This window comes from Cryptotermes secundus, unplaced genomic scaffold, assembly GCF_002891405.2.
Source record: "Cryptotermes secundus unplaced genomic scaffold, Csec_1.0 scaffold572, whole genome shotgun sequence".
Taxonomy (NCBI): Eukaryota; Metazoa; Arthropoda; class Insecta; order Blattodea; family Kalotermitidae; genus Cryptotermes; species Cryptotermes secundus.
In genome coordinates, this window is record NW_019725849.1 from 866,451 (window position 1) to 889,506 (window position 23,056).

The 23,056-nt window shown below is 40.0% G+C and overlaps 1 protein-coding gene across 2 annotated transcripts; it reads right to left on the minus strand.

The window, feature by feature from the left end:
- Positions 1 to 106: 106 nt before the first annotated feature.
- LOC111863745 lies at positions 107 to 19,531 on the minus strand. 2 transcript variants are annotated; one of them, XM_023850331.2, is made up of 9 exons: positions 19,455 to 19,531; positions 18,374 to 18,683; positions 16,631 to 16,775; positions 15,297 to 15,395; positions 10,849 to 11,067; positions 8,094 to 8,216; positions 6,692 to 6,998; positions 3,364 to 3,489; positions 107 to 2,430 (listed from the first exon to the last, which is right to left on the minus strand). In XM_023850331.2, exons 2-9 carry the CDS (start codon positions 18,670 to 18,672, stop codon positions 1,373 to 1,375), a joined length of 2,376 nt encoding a protein of 791 aa, XP_023706099.1. In that variant the 5' UTR covers positions 18,673 to 18,683; positions 19,455 to 19,531; the 3' UTR covers positions 107 to 1,372. The 2 variants fall into 2 exon arrangements, with proteins under 2 accessions (XP_023706099.1, XP_023706098.1); XM_023850330.2 differs by lacking the exon at positions 19,455 to 19,531 and adding an exon at positions 18,989 to 19,054.
- Between the last annotated feature and the right edge of the window lie 3,525 nt (positions 19,532 to 23,056).

Sequence of the window (23,056 nt, forward strand, 5' to 3'; positions counted from 1 at the left end):
GTTTACTGGAAAGATCTGAAAGTTTGTGATGATGGTCTATCAATACAATTATATTTCTGGACATTATCCATCGTCCTGTTTTCATTTAAAACAAACATTTCAGAGACTGGATTCTGTCTCTGTCTTCAGATGGAACCTACTTAGTTGGGCCCAATTGATAGAGCTAGAGTTGGTTTGGAAATGGGTCCAACTGGGTAGGTTTTACTTGAAGATGGAGACAGAATCTACTTTCCAAAACATTTTGTGTTTTAAATTAAAACATGATGATGGATAAAGTGCAGAAACACAATAATTGTTATCTATTGGTAAGAGCTGACTTCAATCCAGTTATCATCCAGTGACAGATTAGCACTTCCTATTGAACCCAACAGGGCAGGTGCCTCCCACCCTTTCACCTGAGGATGGGAAGAGGTTCGGTTCCAGAGAAGTTGTGCTCTTTAATATACTAGACAATGGACACAGTCCAAAAACCCGGTAATCCTGAATATAATTATGGATCAACCACTACTTACACAGATCTACATTACAAAAGAACACAAGAAATTAGGTTTTCAGACTGGTGAATATTGAGATGATAGTCTTTTGGAATGTGACACTGTACAGTTTGGTAGACAGAGTCCAACATTTTGAAGCATAGGTTCCTTCAAATGGGGATATCCGTGCACGTGATATCATACTGCAGAAGACCAGAACCCTCTCTTTCCAGATGTTCCTAACACCCAGCAGGTGACGTGTGCGCGATAACAAAAGAACCCTCATATTCTAACAAACCTTTCCATTCTTGAATGAAGAAACAAATACAAGCACTGTATTGTGGCATGTAGTCCCACTGCTAGTCAATGACCGCAAAATAAGCAAATATACAATGGCTGTTACTAGGCAGTGGCCCATAAACAGCAACAGAGGAATGGTATTTTCTGTGCGGTCCATGCCAAGATGTTATAAGCAGGAGAAGTTAGGAGTTGCAGTTAGTTAGATGCCACTTGGGTTCATTTGTGAGCAATTGCTGTGAGAAGCTGGTAGCTGAGGCCAGGGACAGCTCACAAACCCAGAGCAAGGGGCACACCCGCCACTGGAAGCTGCTACCAAGCAACGGCAGCAAAGATGTAACTGTGGACACTAGTGGGTGTGTGTACTGCACAGCATAGTCATGCACCATATCAAAGAGTCCAATAAATATGGTCATCAACCCAAACCTTGTCTATAGTCACTAAAATTGCATCAGTATGTTCAATTTACATATTACCCAAACAGTTTAACTTGATGTGTCCATATTTGAACATTTGTCATACATGGGGCAAAATAAGCAGGGATATGTGTAACATTTGCAATCACATGAATTTCTATCACAACGTGTAGTGTCAGTGAAGCATTATTGCTTCACAAGTGACACGGAATTATTGCACAAAGGGACTAACTCCACCATATTCCCAATGCAGACGGCCTCGTAAAGTTCAGCAACAGGCAATGTTCCAGCAGCACTGCCATCTGCATCAGGACTCACAAGTTTGCTGGTTTGTTCTGGAACAACAGGAAGTGATGGCACCAACATACTGCCACCAATTCTATCGGCCATCACATTTCCAGATATATTATTTGGTAAAATATGGCACTGTGTTAATGCTGGAAATTTCAACTCAGTCACACTAGTTCCCTGTCTGACATGCAACGCTTTTGGAATAATGCTGCCAACATTTGTAACTGAAGCTTCATTCAAAGTATGTAGAACACCATGAGATAATTTTATGTGAGAAGAAGACTGTATATGTTGCAAAAACGTGTTCAAATGCAAAGGTTTTGTCACAGTGGTGTCAATGAATGGAGCTTCATTCAAAACTGGAGAATCTGCCATGTTTGAGACTGAAGGTGACTGGATGCTTTGTGAGCCTGGCCTCCCTCCTGCATTAACACTGGAAGATCCATTCATGTCATGAACAATCGAACAATCCATGTCTCTTGAAGTCAACACAACCTGACATTCTCTTTTGGTGAACAGTGGTGCTTCCAGTGGTGCCACTCTCACAAGCTTCCGCGTCATTTTCAATTCCTTCCTTGAAACTGGCAGGTTCAAAATATTACTTTTATGACGAAATCCTCCCATTTTCTGTGTTTTCAATGTGTTTGATTCTTTTGCTGCTTGAAAGAAGTTTGTATTTTTTGTTTCAGCAGGCACTCCATTACTATGACTACCCAAAAAGTCCTCTCTCACCCCAATAATACATGAATCTGAAAGGTGCCTTGGAAAAAGCTCTTTCCTTGCTGATTTCTGAGAGCTTATCATCTTGAGGGACTCCAGGCGCTGTAGCTCCATCTCTGCCACCTGAAGGATCTCCCCGAGAGAGCCGCTGTCCTCAGCAAAATGGAGAGCCTTCCTTTTGCTGGGCCCTGAATAAACCTCACTTCTGGTGCAAGGTAACAGTTCACAGATTCCTATTACAAGCAGAAATAATACTGCATTTCTACAAACTATACCATCAGTTCTGCACAAACAGAAAACTGAAGCTCTATCATGGTGATTAAGAGCAACAGTGGAATCAGGAACTTATGACTAGAAGAAATTAGCAGAGGTCTGAGACATGGTAACAGTCACTACATGTCCCTATGAATGACAACACTGAAATGGAGACTGAGGTCTATAACACAGAAGCAATTTTAACATGAATGCACTTCCTAAAGATAGTGGGATACATTCTGCTTGGCTGTCTGGTATTTCTTTCACATCTCCATTTCTGAACCTTCTTCAGTTGATGTATTCCTTAGTCTCAGAGTGGAACTTCATATGCCCCTTTATGTCAGTGTGAAACACCATGTACCCCTTTTCAGCACCAACTTAACTTTTACCTCAAACTGCGTGTGATCATACATTATAAACACAATAAGGTACAGAGATGTTTCCATTTTAATCCCAGAAAGCATTAATGTCTGCTAAATATTAAATGGATACTTTGTTCCTACTTTGCAGGAAACATGTATGAATTAGAAAGAAAAATTAGCTAATGTTGTTCAGGAGAATAATCACCATACATTTTGAAAATAGTAGGAAACACATAAATGCACTGTTTGGGAATATGCCAAAGGAGGTTCATGCAATTACTGCTGAGCTTTAGATAGTTAAACAAAATTTATGTACCCCATGCACAAAATGAGCTACAGAAAAGTACTTTAGGCTATTTCAACCTCTGTTTGATCATGTATTTAAATATATTATATGTACCCTTTGATGCAACCTCAAGTCCACACCTGCGGTTTTAGATCAAAAGTTATGACACTTGTCAAGTGAAAAGTTATATAACAGCAATTCCACAAACCCCTTCTAAAGGACAATTGTGTTTTCAATCAATGGCAATACGAAATGTTTCACACCTGAGTCAGTCTGTTTTCTCTTGTGTTGCTTTGTGCTTTCTTCACAACTCAGCAATGACTTCTGTAGCTGCAGACAAGGTGTCCTGCCCAGCAGGGAGTGTCGTGTCGCTTGCAACATGTGAATATCTGCAGCAATAACACAAGCAATGTCATGTAAGCAGCAACACTAAAACTCTCTGAAGCCTCAGACCCATTTAAATATGACAAAATATCATATTTACATTCTAACATGTATGTTTTCACATATTTTTTTTAATCCTATAAATTTTCCTGCAGTTTCAATGGTTTTAGTTCCTGCAAGATACACATAATTTCATTTGAACTTCCCGACTTCTGTACTATTTGGCAACCCAAGCTAAAATCCACTGGGCTAAAACCATGGAGTTTCTTTTTATCCTCACTAGCGTGACCCAAAAGTTCCTAATAAATGGCAACGTGACTGTCCCTCTGATCCTGTGTCAGAAGTCATAGGACAAACTTTGAAACTACCTGATGTGTTTCTAATTTTGTCACAAAAATGTCAAGACATGATCCTATTGATACGTTGCACTCTTCTGCTATTTCCTGAACTGTCAAATGATGATTAGAACACATAATTTACAAACTTGTGCAACATGAGCGTTGTCATATAACACTGAGGGCCATCCCAAACGTCATGTGTTGACTGCTGACCATCTAAACCATTCATGATGTGCATGGCTCATGCATTTATTACCATAAACGTTTTCCATATTTTTAAGCAAAATTTAATGTTAATACACTGCTCATGATTATCAGCCATCTCAAAAATCACAGGAGACACTCTACATGCATGTGAACAGATAGTTCTAGGGTGATGACTAATCACAGCAGGATGATGCAGCAAAAAGGATGATAATTAGGAAGCACACCACTAGGCAGTACAACTTACCCAACATTACTAAGATGTCAAGTTGACATGCTATTTCAAAAGTTCTGAAACTTTTTGAACAGTCCACTTATACCAAATGGATAAACAACCAGCATTAAGATTGCAATGTTCATTGTTATTAAGGTAAAGTTATCCCTGGGCTTAACTGTTTAAGCACCACATCATGAAGACATAAGAAAGAATTGTGGTAGGGCCTATAGCTCTACCATTCTTGACCTTGGCAGTAAATGGGAGCAGTCAGCTTCACACCCTTGCCACTTTGCCCTCAGGGAAACAGCAGCTGGTATCCACTGTTTAAAAGGCTCAGTGGGCCCAAGAGCTAGTTTGGGTGTTATGAGGTATAGAAAACTATTGCCCCTGCCAGGAATCAAACCTTGACTCCTAGATTGTCCAGTCCATAGACTAGTCACTATACCAACTGAACTATCCCAGCTCCATGTTCATTTTTATTACACACTACAAGAAAATTAAATATAATGGTTGGTCAGGTAATTCTATTCTTCCAATCACCCAATTTTGATCTCACTAGAGCACTCCATGTATTCATTGTAATGGTAAACAAATTTTTTAGCCTGTTTGTGATTAGAAGTTAATGAAGTCATTGTATGAATTGAGATTCTCACAGTGGTGGCTACAAAGAATTCATCTTCTACAACATAATGCCACATACTCCACTGAAAACCATCTGAGGAATATGTTACTTCCATCTTTAGGGTTGAAGAGCAAGCCAAGCAAGAAACCTGTCTGAAGCAGCTTTTCAACCCTGAAGATGGTGGCGATATGTTCTCCCAAAACATCAATTGACTTTCAACAGATGACATGACATTAGCTCAGAACAGAGAACTCTTCAGTGAAGTCACTGTTTGAAGTGGGCATTACCAACTGGATGCCAAAAACTATGAATATGACTGATGTAAGAGTTAACAGGTTGAAAATAAATTGGCATAATGACATACCAGTCTGATACCAGTAGATCTGCAAGATGGACTACCTACCTATAATCTTCATCCTATTATTCAGCAAGCACTATAACTCCACACATTAGGTGATTTCAAAATTTAAGCAGTCTTTTACAAGTTAAGATACATGACACCAAACTCACTAATACATGTCTCGGAAATAGAGTAAATGATGTAAAAAAGGTAAAGCACTCTTTGTAACAGGCCTTTGAGGCCCATATGGCTGTAAGACATGGAGGCTACCACATTTTCTAGAATACTAGCTCACAGATGGCGGTGAGGCTGTCAGCCTTGTGTGCCAGCCACCCTTTATCCCCAGGAAGATCCCTGGTATTCATGTCTGTTAAAGGCTGAGTCAACCCCAGGGATATAGTGTGGCTAGAAGAATTAGGTCAATTGAAAATTTGATTGACCTCATAGGGAATCGAACCCGCTACCTTCCAGCTCGCAAAATGATGTAAATTAGGGCCCCTTTCTTATGTTACCTATAAGGTCAAACTGTTGCACTCAAATGGAACATGTAGTACCTAACATTTATTCTATTCCTATTTCTGAAACCCAAATTTTAAGTCAATGATATTTGTGCTACCACCTTAGACAAAATTTTAAGAGAAAGGTTATCCTCACCAGTGACCTGCCCACTCAGCTATCAGAGCCACAGTCCAGCAAGACATTGGTGATCTTTACAATATGCATAAACTCTTTAAAAGATTTATCAAAGTGATATTGTAAGAGAGAAATACACTAGACTAATAAAAGAAATCTGATTTCAATACTGTCTAAAGTCAATAAAGAGTGGTTTCTGTTTTTCTTTTTTCTTATACTGTGATTGTATTCAGGAGGCCATGGGTGATTACGGAATATGAAAGTTCATAAATGTAAAACATCATGTATGTGGATTTCTTTAATGTCTGTCATAACGCCCAATGATGGTTTATGTTGTGTTTGGTTTACGCATCCTATCTTCTGTTGGTACTGGTGTCTGGAGATAGGGACTAGCTGTATCGATGTGTCCCAACTTTACCTGAAGACAGACACAAAATACAGTCTACAAAATGTTGTAATAAAAAAACTATGATGATTGGATAACGTCCAAAAACTCAATAACTGAACATCTCTTCTGTTTAATTTTCTTGTAGACTGTCATGCATACAGAAAAATGTATTGGACATAAAAATATGTTTAATTTTTATGTACAACTTTGTTCAAAACATTTTTCTCTGATAAATATTTGGTGATATGTCCTGAAGAGCATGTAGGTCTTCATATAAGGTCATTTAACATGTTCAATATAAACAAAAACTGAAGTGGCTTGATAATTTTTTTGTAAAATTCTCAAATACCAGATTATTTGGGAGTTGTTGCATGCAGATGGGTGAAGATGATGTGCCCAAGAGGTGGGCACTGCACTCAACACCAGAACACAATGGTCACAGTGAGGGCAGGATGTTACTCTTACCTTGGTCAGAGAAAAGTGCTGCCTCTATCTGTGGACCAGTGTACCTGAATGCTGGCTTACGGATGTTGCTGTCAGAACTGCGCACTTTGCAGATCAAGCCAAGTGACATGAGGATGTTGGCAATGTCATACAGGCGTCTTATTTTAGGCCAAAACTTTCCAGCCTTAGTCCTAACTGGTTCTGATTGTCCATCAGGATTGGACTGCTGGCAGCATGGAAGTACGTCAGCTTTTTCTGATATGTTCTTGTCCCCAGTGAAATCACTATGCAGAACTGCGGCTGCAAGATGAAGATTCACCAACTCTGACTGCAAAACAAATAAATATATTAATTAAAATCTCAGTTTTGTTTACCTTCTACAATGCAGATTTAAAATCAAATCCTCTTTTTTTAATTCGTTTCTGCACTACATGTGCAGTATTACTCAACCATCATCAGATGTGTTGAAATGTAGTAACGTGTTATAACCGTACGTACCTCGGTGGAAATTATTCAATTGGGCAATGACCTAAGAGGACTTGTGATAGACAGCTATCTTATTGCCACTGTGGGACTTGTAAGAAAGAGAGGGTGATCGGGAACAGAGGTGAACAGTTGCTGAAAATAGCCGCAGAAGAGGGTATTACCGTCAGTGATAGGGAGCGGTGGTGTAGAGTAGATGAAAGAAGCCGCTGAACAGAGAATGGGATTAGAGTCTGTGAGAGGCAGACTGTAGTTGAAAGAAGACGCTGAACAGAGAATGGGATTAGAGTCTGTGAGAGGCTGTAATTCAGTTTCAGAATCAGGTTTCTTGCTACACAATTTACACTATGAATCAAAACACTATCAGGATATCCAAACTGCAAGGTGTTCCTAACATGTTATTGTATACACAGCTGGTAGTCAGTGAGCTAGGTATGTTGGTCCGTTACTTCTACTGAGGCCACAGAAAGAAGTCCCACAGATGGATGGTGTGGCAAAATTTTAGGCTGTCCCCTTTTAATTTACCACTGTATTCCATTTCAGCCATTCTGACCTATGTTAACCACCCTAAAACCATGTTGCCAGCACAGGTTATTGCTACAGAACAGATAGAATATGGGGAAGCATAACAGCTTGAGAAATATGTGGAAGGGGTAATCCATGGGTTTCGTTCCATGGCCTCAGTACAGTTAGCCAGTGAGATGGTTAGAGTCAGTGACTCAGTTTTTGTTCCTTAAAATGAACAAATCTGTTCTATTCATAATTTTACCAATTCACTTTCAGTATGTTAGTGCAGGAACCAAAGATGCTTCAGATGCAAACTTGCTGCACAGCTCACAGAGACAAATTCATTTTAAAGTGACCAGAAATGGTTTAATACAGAGGAAGTCTCATATCAGATCTGACCCACTGGCATCATGAAGCAATTCAACAAACTTGCCTTGCTGGAGATGAGGAACAGCATGATGAATTTCTGGCACATGATACCCAGAGAACGCTCCACACAGCCATGCACGACAGCTGTGGTATCCCTCTGAGGACTCTCACCCATCCTGGGCAAAGTCTGCACAGGAAAGGACATGTCACTCACTGTGTAACCTGCGATACTGTGCGCGTGGACTGCAATACTGACACTCTAAATTACTCCTTTATGATTTATTTTAACCGTCTTCCAGTGCATACACTCATCTATCTCCTCCTCTCACTCGCACTACATGTTTCGGCACAAAAGTGCCATCTTCAGGTGCTTATTCAATTCACGCTAAACTAGTTCATTGCATGCCTTGTCTTCATATTAAAATAACTAAAATATATATTTATCATATATATTGATAAATGTTAAAAATATTAAAATTGTTCAGGATTTTTTTTCTTCCCTACGTCGTATCTCACTACGCGAGTCACATCTATCCTCTTCTGTTGGAGCACTCTTTCACTATCGTGTATTATTGTGTTTTGTGTTGTTTCTTGCTCCTGTGACTGCGTGTGTTATACTCATTTATCAACATTTATCAATATATATGATAAATATATATTTTAGTTATTTTAATATGAAGACAAGGCATGCAATGAACTAGTTTAGCGTGAATTGAATAAGCACCTGAAGATGGCACTTTTGTGCCGAAACATGTAGTGCGAGTGAGAGGAGGAGATAGATGAGTGTATGCACTGGAAGACGGTTAAAATAAATCATAAAGGAGTAATTTAGAGTGTCAGTATTGCAGTCCACGCGCACAGTATCGCAGGTTACACAGTGAGNCTTTATTTTGAGGCAGACTCAGCTGATCCCTTTGGCATACTAGTGTTATGTGCTGCCTTCAGATCTTGACTGCTTAGGTGTAAAGTGCAGTCCTGTTTTCTGTGGCATGACAGAGACATTCTCTTTGTTCATATGTGTCATATCACGCGTTCTTCTCAGACAATTACCTAGTTTCTCCCCCCCCCTTCTCCTACTCCTTCCTATGACTGTATGCACATCAATTTGGTTTCTCAATGTTCGGACCTCAAAAAGAGTAGATCATTTCTCTTCAATGTAGCATTCCGGATTTTCAAAATTATGTTTCAGTGGGCAGCTGACAACCTGGCAGACAGCCTTTGCTATCATGTTATTTTTGTGTCGTGTGTGTGTGTGAGAGTGGGGAATTCCTGTACAACATTACTTTATCATTACTATGTTTGGGCAGAGAATTATCTTATATTTTATGGTCATGCTAAGTTTTGAACCTGTTATTGGGTGGTTTAGAGTGTGCTGTCTTATTTCCCTTGTTTACACCTTGAAGATCTGTATTGCATAATTTCTTGAGACCTGTTTTGTGTCTCCATTCCTTGTGTAACTGCTGTGCAGTTGGTTATATTGCAGTTTACAGAGTCAGAATTCTGTAGCTATGTTCCATATACAAAGTCGTTACATCACATTATTGTGTTGCAAGCTCAACAGCTGGCTGGTTGGCCTACGTTCTGCATAGGTCTGTGCCAGTTATTTTATGAATATCTGGATTACATTTGTATTTGTATGTCTAGTCTGGTTAGGATCCGCCAGCTTGTCTGTGAGTTATATAATCTTGTATTACTGATACCTTGTTATTATGAATATCTCTAGTTCTCTGTTCACTCCAGACAATTCAATATGTTTATTCTATTTTTATACATGTGTAACTTTTTGTAATTCTGCTTATTATCCAAGTTTTATTACATTTAGTTTCTTTTTACACTGTCTCACTTGTTCTCTTTCACAGAGTTGCAAGCCTCTGTCTGTTTTGACCCCATATATCCTGGACCTTTCAGTTCTCAGTTCCCTTCATTTCTTCCTTCTGCAATTTATTTTGGTATTTCTATAGTACTCTGCTTGTCTATCTTGATATTCCAGTCTATTCCTGGGGAAGCACATATACCCATGACAATCTGAAGGTGACAGCTTGAGGCCTCCTGTATTCTGCTTACTAAGGATGGCTCCATCCCACAGCATCTACAGCATTGGAATTTTGTTCAGTGCCATGAATAGACCTCTGCTAAGCTTTGCTGATACATTTTATAAACTCGGACCCCCTCAGGTTCACAGTGGCCCATATGATCAATCTGTTAGTATGCAATTTGCACTTGTTGAAAGTCCTGTCACCTTTGCCATGACAAGGAAAAGAAGTAAAATAAAATCATCAGACTTGTGTGTTGTTAGAGGGAAGGGAGTAAAGGATATGGATGGAAGGCAGATATAAAGATTTACAAGCTGAATGGCAAGACAGCTACATTTACAATACAGCATGAGAACAAATTTGTGTAGGGACAAGCAAAATACATCACAGATGGTGAGAACTATATACACAAAATCCTGATAAGTCTCAGGACAGTAGAAGGACCAGGTCACAAAATTTACTGGCTTTGGGATGCCGTGCTGTAAAGTCCAGTAGAAGTTCACTGACACTTTGTAGGAACTTTCATGAATGTCTAGCCGACTAAAATACCCCCGTAAAAACTTCAATATTTAAGGAAAATTACAGAGGAATGGCAAAGGAGTAAGTACCACAGTTCATTAGATATTACGTTTTTAAAAAGTTAGCTCATATTTTAAGTCATCTAGACTGTCAGTACCCAGTTCCTTCACGTACATGACGGTAGCCTCAGATTAAGAATTGGGAACCACAAATGTAACCAATCACATGCTGTAGTCAAATGGAATGCAATAGCGTCAGATGTCTCACCCGCTGTGCCACAGAGGGCCCACTCTGCACTTTAGGTGGTGGTGGTGAGCATTCTAGTGGGCCCAGAATATCATGTGCCTGCAAGGTGATGTCACTTGGCTCCGTGATGTGGATTTCTGACTCAGGTTTCAGGGTGTCCATGTCAGTGACTGCCCCATAACAACTGCCTGCCACCACGTGCACCAGACTGGATTTCTGCTTCAGCTGCACGGACTGAACCTTGGATACAATACAAACACTTCAAGAACTCTACTGTATTGGAAGATGTGAAGATGATTATGAATGATGAATTATGAGGATGAATGCTTGAGAGTTTATAGGTTATTATGTGTTCTTTGCAAAACATGCAAGGGAACAACTCCTACACCAATGGTTACATCTGTCCAGCCATCTCCATATTTTGATCCAAGAACCACCGAACACATTTTCACGGGGTAGTCTGAACACTAGGCTGTTGCACTTGGTGTGAGGCACTCCGAACACTGGGCTGCCTCACTTGGTGTGAGGCACTCTGAATGCTGGGCTGCCGCACTTAATGAGGCACTCTGAACACTTGGCTGCCACACTTGGTGTGAGGCACTCTGAATGCTGGGCTGCCACACTTGGTGTGAGGCACTCTGAATGTTGGGCTGCCACACTTAGTGAGGCACTCTGAACACTTGGCTGCCACACTTGGCGTGAGGCACTCTGAACACTGGGCTGCCACACTTGGTGTGAGGCACTCTGTACACTGGGCTGCCTCACTTGGTGTGAGGCACTCTGAATGCTGGGCTGCCGCACTTGGTGTGAGGCACTCTGAATGTTGGGCTGCCACTTAGTGAGGCACTCTGAACACTTGGCTGCCTCACTTGGCGTGAGGCACTCTGAACACTGGGCTGCCTCACTTGGTGTGAGGCACTCTGAATGCTGGGCTGCCACACTTGCTGTGAGGCACTCTGAACACTGGGCTGCCTCACTTGGTGTGAGGAACCCTGAACACTGGGCTGCCTCACTTGGTGTGAAGCACTCTGAACACTGGGCTGCCTCACTTGGTGTGAGGCACTGTGAATGCTGGGCTGCCACACTTGGTGTGAGGAACTCTGAACACTGGGCTGCCTCACTTGGTGAGAGGCACTCTGAATGCTAGGCTGCCTCACTTGGTGTGAGGCACTCTGAATGCTGGGCTGCCACACTTGGTGTGAGGAACTCTGAACACTGGGCTGCCTCACTTGGTGTGAGGCACTCTGAATGCTGGGCTGCCACACTTGGTGTGAGGAACTCTGAACACTGGGCTGCCTCACTTGGTGTGAGGCACTCTGAATGCTGGGCTGCCACACTTGCTGTGAGGCACTCTGAACACTGGGCTGCCTCACTTGGTGTGAGGAACTCTGAACACTGGGCTGCCTCACTTGGTGTGAAGCACTCTGAACACTGGGCTGCCTCACTTGGTGTGAGGCACTCTGAATGCTGGGCTGCCACACTTGGTGTGAGGAACTCTGAACACTGGGCTGCCTCACTTGGTGTGAGGCACTCTGAATGCTGGGCTGCCACACTTGGTGTGAGGCACTCTGAACACTGGGCTGCCTCACTTGGTGTGAGGAACTCTGAACACTGGGCTGCCTCACTTGGTGTGAGGCACTCTGAATGCTGGGCTACCTCACTTGGTGTGAGGCACTCTGAATGCTGGGCTGCCACACTTGGTGTGAGGAACTCTGAACACTGGGCTGCCTCACTTGGTGTGAGGCACTCTGAATGCTGGGCTGCCACACTTGGTGTGAAGCACTCTGAACACTGGGCTGCCTCACTTGGTGTGAGGAACTCTGAACACTGGGCTGCCTCACTTGGTGTGAGGCACTCTGAATGCTGGGCTGCCACACTTGGTATGAGGCACCTTTATAAGGGCTGTGTCTTTGTCCATTTCTTAAGACTTACTAGGACCAAATTTTTTTAATCTCTACACCTTCTCTTTGGGTCATATGACCACTCTCCCTGTCATATGCCTGCACAAGCAAGTCTATTCCTGAACCTACATATTTCAACCTTGAAGATGGAGGTAGCACATTCCTTTCAAATGCATGCATCGTTGCATAAAACTAATGTCACATCTAAGAAGACCATAATTTTAATAATCAAAACTGTGAGAAACTTAAAACTTATTTCTTAGACACTATTTGGAAGATGTTATATGATATATTTCAGCTGTTATACTTTGTACTGACAATGAAGTAATAAGAACTGTCAAGAACATGTAGTACTTAAAAGCCTTACTTACTGGATAAAATATGCCTAACATATTTCAGTCCCACTGGCCCATTATCAGAGTCTTACATGTTGACATAGGAGATTGCTTATTATATAGTAAATCATAGCAGTAATATTTACATTTAAATTCCTTTGAAAGAAGTGCCAGCCAGTACCAACCCACACACCAACCACATCACCAGCATAGCACACTATGAACCGTAGCAAGGGATGGACACACAATGAAAGAACTGCTATTATTCTTTGGGTGGGGATAGACTGAGTCCACTTGGTATATTGGCCACTGTTTGGCCTACTGTACTAGCCCTGAATGATGGATGATGATGAGCGTGGAGCAGTTGGTGGAATGAGAATTGGCAGAGAAACCAAAGTATTTGGAGAAAACCTGTCCCAGTGTCACTTTGTCCATTGCAAATCCAACATGACCTGACCTGGGATGGAAACCAGACTGCTGTGGTGGGAAGCCAGTGACTAACTGCCTGAGTTATGGCATGGCCTAACAACGAATCAATAACATAATATTAGTGATGTTCTTCATGAAATCTAAATAGAAAAGGCAACATCAGTAGATACAGAACATCTACAAATTTTACGAGTACAGTCTACCCAATATGTATATACTCATATAAGAAACGAACTCTCTACTCTCTTAATCATAGAGGAACAGTGGAATCCCAACTTAGGGCTTCTCAAGTCAAGGTTCTACCACATTTAGTGTTCAGTGTTAGGAGTCCCAGAAAAGCCTCATATAAGCAATGCATAAATGACCCCATTTTTAAATGTATATAGTTAGGTTAGCCGTCACCACAAAAAAGTAATTTATAATCAATCACTTTGTTGTTTTTGACATGCAACAGGAAGCACATTGTGAAGATAACCCCATTTTATTGTTTCCTGATTTGGAAGGATGAAAATTCAGTCCTTCCATGAAGTCTGTACCCTAAATATTTATACTAAGCCTGAGGGCCACAATTTATGCTCAAGGCCAGCTTCCATGATTTTGGCTGGTCAGCTAGTGAACAGCATACATTGGCATTCACTGACCTTGAGCAACTACCAGGTAGCAGCATACCACATCTACTTTATCCTTTTGGAGGCTGTATTAACATGTATGTGTGAAATGTTTAAAATCAGTATATTCAATCACATTTAACTTCATAAAGAATACAGCTATCATACTTACTTATGCATGTGCATAATTTCTTTGCACTGAACGAAGACTATAAAAACTGACTTGGTGGTGGCAAATGAGAGGACGAAGCTGATGATAAGTGACCAACTGAATCTGATCAGCAAGTACAAGTCCATCTAAATGTTCCATGCATTGAAATGGCAAATAACCTTGGACTCCCTTCATCTACATTAAGAGAAAAGCAGAGATGCAGAATTTAAATGTGGGCACCGGCCAAGGACCATTATGAAGCTAGCAGCTTACTTGAACTGGAAAAGATTCTACTGGAATGGTTTCTATATTTCTTCATTCCATTACAGGAGATATTTGATATAACACTACAATATAATTTTTCTGTTAAAATTTCATATTGTGACATGTTGCACTATGCAGGACAACCCTCCCCCCGCCAGCGGTGACGTAACGCTATCGGATCGCTGTCGTTACTAAGGTAACAGGGGAGTCAACACTCCTTCGCCTACCCCGCCAGCGGTGACATCGCCAAGGGATACCGCGGTTGCTAGGCAGCAGGAAACAACTCCCGACAGTGTTGCTAGCAACACGGCGCCAGACAACAGTGGTGCCTATTACATGGCTGTTTTCTGTGTTGTCCGGAATGAGGCTAGATATGGAGCAGTGAAGACTATTCACAGTTAGTTCCGAGCACGCCCACGAGACAGTTCTCGAGTTCTCTAGTTACGAGTCAGTCACTAGTTAATTGTAGTACAGTATTTGTGATACTGCCGATGGCAATAATTGTCAGATTGTAAATTGTGTGATTGTAAGAGCAAATGTGGAATAAAATTCGCTATATCAACTAAGGCGTGAAGTTATTTGTTGCGGTATATACGGCCAATCCGTGACAATATATTCCCCATTTAAGAAATTTCTTTAAGGCTAAAAGAAATCTGTCCCCAAAGCAAAATTTAAATGGAAGTTCCACTGTATTTGGATGAACTTCAGGCTTCAAAGGGTTAGTCTCTCAGAATTATAATTCAGTGTCCTATGAGCCTGTAGGCAAGAGAATGGCACATACCTGTTCCTGCAGTCCGAGCCGCATTGCCAGCCCCTTCAACAGTGCCAACGTGACATGCAACTGCTGACACCCATGCCACATGTAGCGGTTCTTTGCAACCTGTAATTATCATCAATTTCTGGGAATAATAACCTTTAGCTTTGCCATGCCTGTCTGTTTTGTTTCCTACCCACATAATCATCTGTCATAAACAAACAGGTTGCGATAAAATTTCATATTCTGAATGAGCAACAAATTTTATTTTAGAAATATCATTTACCAATTTTGAGACGTTTTAACTGATGGTATGAGATGCAGTCACTAGTGACAGAATTATTATAGATCATGTACATTTTCTTCCCATGTCCTAATATCTCTGAAATAATGGCCACCACATACAAAACAGACTTTCTAAAATGTAACAATCGGCTCTGCAGTCAGTCCTAACTCATGATTAACTGTTTAACTGGAGAAGGCATTTGGTCGTTCTTAAATTCTATAAAGTACAAGCATATGCATACACAGTACGAGATCTCAAGTTTTGTAGTGGTGAAAGTTGTAATAGTGGGTTATGACATTCAGTGATGGTGTCAATGTTCTAATGTCCAGTAAGTTTCCTTCAGACATTTGTCATTTTAAGCTAAAAACAGATGAGATTAAGGGAACATGAAACAAATGCAGGGGAGAGGGAAATAACTAGCATACTGGTTTGCAAACCTCACAGGAAGAGAACACTGGGGAGACCTAGGAGTACAGGGGAAGACAAAATATTTAGGTGGATCTTAGAGAAATATGATATGAGGTTGTCGCTAAGGATGGGAACCAATGGCAGGCTTTTGTGAACACAGCAATGAACCTTCAAATTCCACAGAAGTATGAAATTTCTTGATTGACTAACAGAGTTTTAAACAGAGATCCTGCAGAACAGTTAGTTGTTTATTTTATGTACCTGTACCAACTGCTGAAATAATGTAATGTCAAGTAAGAGAAATGTGAGCAATTGATAAAATAAGAGGAACTGGTATTACCTGGAGGGACTGAGAAAAACCACTTTCAAATACCATATTAAATATTTCCAAGTAGAATACACAGAGATTATAGTCCATGCATCATACAGTTTCTGCCAGGTGTCTTACAGATATTGCTGAACTGAAATCTGCAAATTAAGAGCGTGGTATTCAGGGATGTGATGCTATGAAGTTTGGCGGAAGGTTTCCAGTGTTTCCAAGGAACAAGATCAAACACTGAAGATGAAGGCAGTATACTCCTACAACATGCTGGCAACCTCCTACCAGACTGTATGGTGTCACATTCCATATTCAAGTTCACCAAATTCTGTAAAATTGCCTTGTTACCTTTGTTGCCATCTGCAGACTTTCCAAAACATTTACAATATCATAGATCCTCCTGCGCTCTGTTCCCAGCTTGCTAACAGCCTGGTCCAGTGAGATTATCATATGTTCTCCTGGAGAAAGGTTCAGGGGAAACAGTTGTAAGAATCTGAAAGCAGCAGCATCACATTACAGTTCTGTTGCAAGGCATATAGGGACATTGGGATGAAGGTCCTATGGGCTGTGTTCAGTTGTGTTTGACTGCTAGTCTCTTAGCTCAATAATGACCCTTAATTTGGTGAGTTGCACGTACCAGAATTTGCCTGAGAAAGGTGGAGACTGGACTAACAACAGGACCAAGTGGGGTAAAGCGAAGTTGTCCATATGCTTAATTAATTTAGCACTATGCCATGAAGATATCAGGAAGTGGAGTTATAGTTCCACCATTCTCAACCTCGACACTAGATGGAGGTGAGTGGTCAGCTTCACAACCCGGCTGCTTTAAATCTGGGGAAATTGCACCAGGTACCAAATGGATAGGAGGTTGGGTGGGACCCAGAGCCAGTCTGAATGCTGTGAAGAAGAGAAAAATCTTGCCCTTCCAAGATTTGAACCTGGGCTGTCCAGCCTATCGCTATACAAACTGGTACAAAAATAATTTAAACAGCACACTATAACTGATAGAATTATAACGTGGATAAATGTTTTTGGGCCGGCCACGGTAGCCGAGTGGTCTAAGGCATGTACTGTCTTTGCTCGCTCGGAAACTGGGATCGTGGATTTGAATCCCACTCAGGGCATGGATGTTTGTGTGCGTTTTTCTGTGTTTGTGTACAGGTAGAGGCCTTGCGATGAGCTGATCACCCGCCCAAGGAGTCCTACCAAATGTGTAAGATCAAGAAAAATCAAAGTGAACGGAGAAGTCCATGGAGGTAGGCCTAGGCCCACTGGGGCTGTAGTGACAAGGAGAAAAAAAAATGTTTTGGGCAGCATTATGTAACCAGAATGGACTGGCTAGTTCACAGGCTAGACAACTACTGACCTGACACCTCTATGGCAGTACTTTACAGAAGAGTTCAATTTTCAAATACCCAAATGTTTCTACACATCAGCTACAAGTTCTTGGTTGCTCTCTGCAGACATCACTTGCATGAAGAGACTGAGGATAACCATAAAACACCTCGGTCAAGATAAGATTTCAACCTGACATATCTCAAGCATACAGTAGGAGTCTTACATGCTTAATAATAACATCTGACCACTGCATGCAAATATGACGAAATCCAGTCACAATCTGTATTCATCAGTGGACTGGCTTGTACATCCCAGTATCTGCACTACAGATCCAAGATATGTCACATCCATCAAGCTCAGTCATGCATTACACCACACCAATAACTTGAACCACTGACAAAATACTTCATGCAACATATAGTGAAATGAAGAACATGGTTTGGATACCCATAAGTTCTCCCGACTGACTTCACCTAACCACAAAAAATGAGACCTCCTACTAAGGAAGTAGCACTGTGGGATAAAAAACTACTCTGCAACATGACATGGTAGCAGATCCCAATCAAACTGTGCACTTTAATTAAAAACTTGGTCTTAAATCAGTAACCAGTATATACATTCCATGTAACTGCCCACAACACTGCGTAAAGAAGTTCTCTCTCTGATGTCTCAGTTCCTGTGTAACATTATAAGAGACTAGAAGGGTGAAGTTAAAGTGCTATTAGCTAAATATACAAGATGCATATACACTACTTGTTGCATAACAAACTCAGAGATTTATCTTTCCTTGATTTGAAATTTTCATCGGGTTGTTGCTGGACACAGTATGGTTGTAAATGCTTCTTCACTTTGTGAACATCACTACTGATACAAGAAGCTGTGGTGCCCTCTTTTTCAAAGCTGCTGGCAACTTTTGTCAGTAATTTTAAATTTGCTGTAGGTGATAATGGATTTCCTCCACCTTCACATTTCCCCACATGATTAATTTCACCTAATACTTTTCTTCCTGGGGACACACACTGATTAATTCTCAACAAATTATACTTCTCCATTGCGAGAGTAGCTGAAACAAACCATAAACGACAAGTAAGTTCAGCAAGTGCAATACATTTCATATGAAAATATAAAAGAATACCTTTATACATTCCAGCCACTAGTGGCCATCATCAGAAGACACAGCCAACAGTACAAAAAAATACTTTATAATGTAAACATACATTGTCTTATTTTATAAGTCTTCTTGACAATTGCTTAAGAGTATTAGCAAGATAAATTAACACAATTCTGTATCTAAGGCTTCTGCCTATTATAGATGTAATGGAATAAGGAAGAAATAATAATAATAATAATAATAAATGTTAAACACACAATTTAATACGGGGATTTCTGCCATTAGAAATCGAGAATAGGCAAAAATATTAACGTAATTAAAATATGCTGTGTTGCTAAAAATTATCTGTCAGTCAGTTAAAACCAATTCAGTATCTTGTTATAAGTACATGAACATACTGAAGACCCTGTTTATCTGTTGGTTACTTAGAATATCTTGCGTAGTTGGCCGTGTCTGTGTGCTGTTGTGTATAATCCAGTCAAGTACATAGTAGCGTGCGGAACGTTCTGCGGCGGAGTCTCATAAATCGCATAAAGATACGAACTCTATTCCAACTCACCATGTATCACGTTAACACAAAATGGACATGAATGCCTGCGTTACAAATGTTTCAATTTTAAAATTTAAAATATTCCGGGCCTAAAATATGTACTTTCTACGTTATAAGAGATTATTATTGACTCAATTACACATATGATAAAATATCTCTAACATTTACTTTACCTCTTTAAGGTATTTCGATTTATAACCGTACATTTCTTCAAACATCCCTAGCTGAGTCAGCCAAACTGTGATGTTCTAATTTTGGCGCGAGATTGAGGCAGTATAAATCATGGATTACTAAATAGGTACAAGGCAGGGAGCAGTGACTGTAGTGACATTGGGTTATAAAATCACGGTTCAGGAAATACATAACAATTTAGCAAAGGTATTCACATAACCAGCGAGAATAAGTGTCAAGAGTAGGAACTTTTCGCAATCCTGTGCTATGTTGCATTACACAAGAATAATGCAGTCCTTGAGTAGCAATCTGTCCCTCCTTTTCATCGAAGAGGAGGCCCCGTTTCAAAACATTAGCCTCGACGTTACATCCAAACCTAGAATAACTCACAGTGGTTTGATGGGTCCACTTAACCTAAAAGCCTAGTCGCTTAACTCTGCTCAACGTCTGCGCAAATGCATGGGTAGATGCATAATCATGTGCAGATAGCTGGTGCGCTAATGAGGTCTAATCTCGACAACATTTACTCGAATACTCATCATTACCTACACCTAATAAGGATTTTTATATAATAAACAACAGATTGCACTCAAAAATACCCCTACTTAACCTAACCGAACCTGACCAAGCTCTGCCGCAACAAACGGGTGGACTAGTATGTAGCTGGGCAGCGTTCTGACGTGTTAATGTAACCCAAGTAATCTAATACAAAATTAAAAACGAATTTAGAACTTGAATATTAAAAAAATATTTAACAATTCTGAAATGTAATAAAAATTTTCGAAATGTAAAGGACGACGGCGAAATTTCCGACAGTATCACACTAGAAACTACCTAATTTGTTTTAACAATATACAGTAACTCGGAATTGTGAAAATATTCAAATTTATAAATATTAAAAATCATGAAAATTTTGAAGTTCCGAAATATCAAAAATACTATTAAGAATTTTCAAAGCATCGAAAAATTGCTAGGATATCGGTTGGAACTTTAAGCCATTTGCAATTTGCAGAGCAAAAATTCATTTTTAAATTAAAAAATTGACCTTTTACTTTCTGCAATTTGGAAATTTTTGGGAACACTAAGAACTTTCAATTATCCGAGAACTGCCACATTTAAAAACTTCGAAAATTATAAACAAACCAAAGTGACAATATCTCACATATTTCTTTTACAAAAACAAAACAAATTCCGTGGCCTTTAGTCAGCAAACGAGCTATACCGACCAAGCGACTTCCGCTTGTCGGCGAAGTTAGTGCCAACTTTTGGTGATAGAGGGTGCCACATGGTCAGCGCAACGGATTCCAACAGCCGTAAATCTCGGTTTTCTAGACCGGAGCTGCTACTTTTTCATTCAAGTAGCTCCTCAATTATCCTCAGGAGGCTCAGTGGACTCCGTTTCAGACCCACTACTTCTTAGAAAATCTGTCACGCCAGGAATTCTGACCACTAGACCACAGAGGCAATCATTTCTTTTACAAACACTTTTATATCCCCTCTTGTTCCCACTTTAGAGCATAGGGCGGATTTCTCAGTTTCATGATCATTTTTACAGATGGTAGGACTGCTTGGATGGGTGATCAGCTCATCACAAGGCCTCTACCTAAACACATGACAACATAAACACAGAAAAAACGCACACACACCAAACATCCATGCCTTGTGTAGGATTCGAATCCACAATCCCAGCTTCTGAGCTAGCAAAGACAGTACATGCCCTAAACCCTTGGCTATCGTGACCGGCTTACAAACATTAGGGTTCAAAATTTTCTAACAAGAAACTATGCTAGAAAAATTCCAAAACTTGTAATATTTTTGGCAGTTTCAAGAATTATAAAATGTTCTGAAACATCGATAATTTGACATTCACCCCATATTAATAGAATTCAAAATTTTAAAAAATACACCACAAAAATGTGAATCCACAGCACAATCGTACAACTGAATCAGAAGATGTATATCTTCTGTGAATGTGGGTCCAACTACCTTTGGTATTATAAACCTTACAGAAGCCAAGTAAGATGTACACCATCCCTACAGTTAACCACCTTCAGGCTGAATTTCAGATAAATGATATTTAAGAATTCCATTCAAAGCATCACCATTACAAAACAAATAAATATAAGGAAATAATCACTCATTATTTTGAGAATCATAAATGCACTGTGGGCAAAGTATGTGGCTTTTTGGTGTAATAATATGTGATACACATAACCACTATGCTGTAAAGAGTCCAAGGAGAAAATACAGCAGGACGTCTGAAATCTGGAGTCATAACGGATAAAAAAAACTGCAAGCTGAAAATTCTGTATGAAACATGTGATTCTTCAAAATTGCTTCCACCCAGATAGAAGCACCAAGCTCCTCCAAAGCCTTGGCATCCACCTACAAATCTACACAATTTCAAAACCTGGAAGACTGCAATTTGAAAATTCAGTTGTGAGAACCTCAAATAGAGTCCATCAACAATGGTGGAATAAAAGTATATGAAAACTGTTTTGACACCTAGCACTTAAATAGGAAAGATTATCAGTAACCTGTCCTCAGTGATATAAATGTTAAGTCACCAGGATCCCAATGTGTCATGGTGATGAAACAATGAAACAAAGTCCCTCTTAAAAAGCCAATAGTCAAGTCAGCTGGTCAAGAAATTTCCTTTCATGGAACCCAAAGATATATTGTCATATTAACATGGGCCCACAACACAACCCTATCCCGAGCCAGTTGTCTCATCTGCCTCTTTACATCCCACTTTTAAAATCCACGTTAACAGTCCTCATCTATGAAAAATGCTGCGAGTTTAATATTGATATTTATAACATATCTGTAGACTATACACAAGCATTTGATTCTGTTAAGAGGTGTCAAATAATATACTGCCTCAAAAACTACAATGTTCCATCTAAACTAATCAGACTAACAGCAGTATCTCTCCAAAACACGAAAGCAAAGGTTAAAATAAATGGGGAGTTTAACGAATGATTCCAAATATGCTGTGGAGTGAAACAGGGCGACCCACTACCTGCATCACTTTTCATATCAGTTGATCAGAAAAGAGTCTAGAGGTTAGAGGTAATATTTCCACAAGGTTAAAACAGTGTTGCGCATATGTTGATGACATATTCATTATTGCAAGAATCAAACAAATATTGATAAACACATTTGAAGAGCTTAAAAAAAAGCCTCGCAAAAGTATGGGCTGTTAGTCAAGGAACAAAAAACTAAATTCCTACACTGTTCTAACAAACCTCAAATAATCCAAGATCTCAGATGCAGTGACATAAACATAGAACATGTCTCTCATTATAAATATTTAGGATCTATAGTTAATTCAGATAACACAATTGAACAAGAGATTAAAGAGAGGTTAGTAACTGGAAATAAAGCATATGCTGCACATTTAACACTGTTTAAAAATAAACTTATTTCTAAAACAGCTAAATTAAGATTATACCAGATGGTAATTCAACCAACAGTAACCTACACCTGTGACACTTGGACACTTAAAGAAGCCATTAAACATAGACTTTTAGTCTTTGAAAGGAAAATTCTAAGAAAGATCTTCAGGCCATCAAGGAAACATGATGGCTCCTGGAGAATTAAA

Coding starts and splice junctions, on each gene's coding strand:
- LOC111863745 (XM_023850330.2), bottom strand. CDS start 19,013: ATGGCAGAAATCCCCGTATTAAATT. Junction 16,776..18,373: donor CTGAGTTTGTTATGCAACAA/GTAGTGTATATG, acceptor TGCTGCTTTCAG/ATTCTTACAACTGTTTCCCC. Junction 15,396..16,630: donor GTCTGCAGATGGCAACAAAG/GTAACAAGGCAA, acceptor TGATAATTACAG/GTTGCAAAGAACCGCTACAT.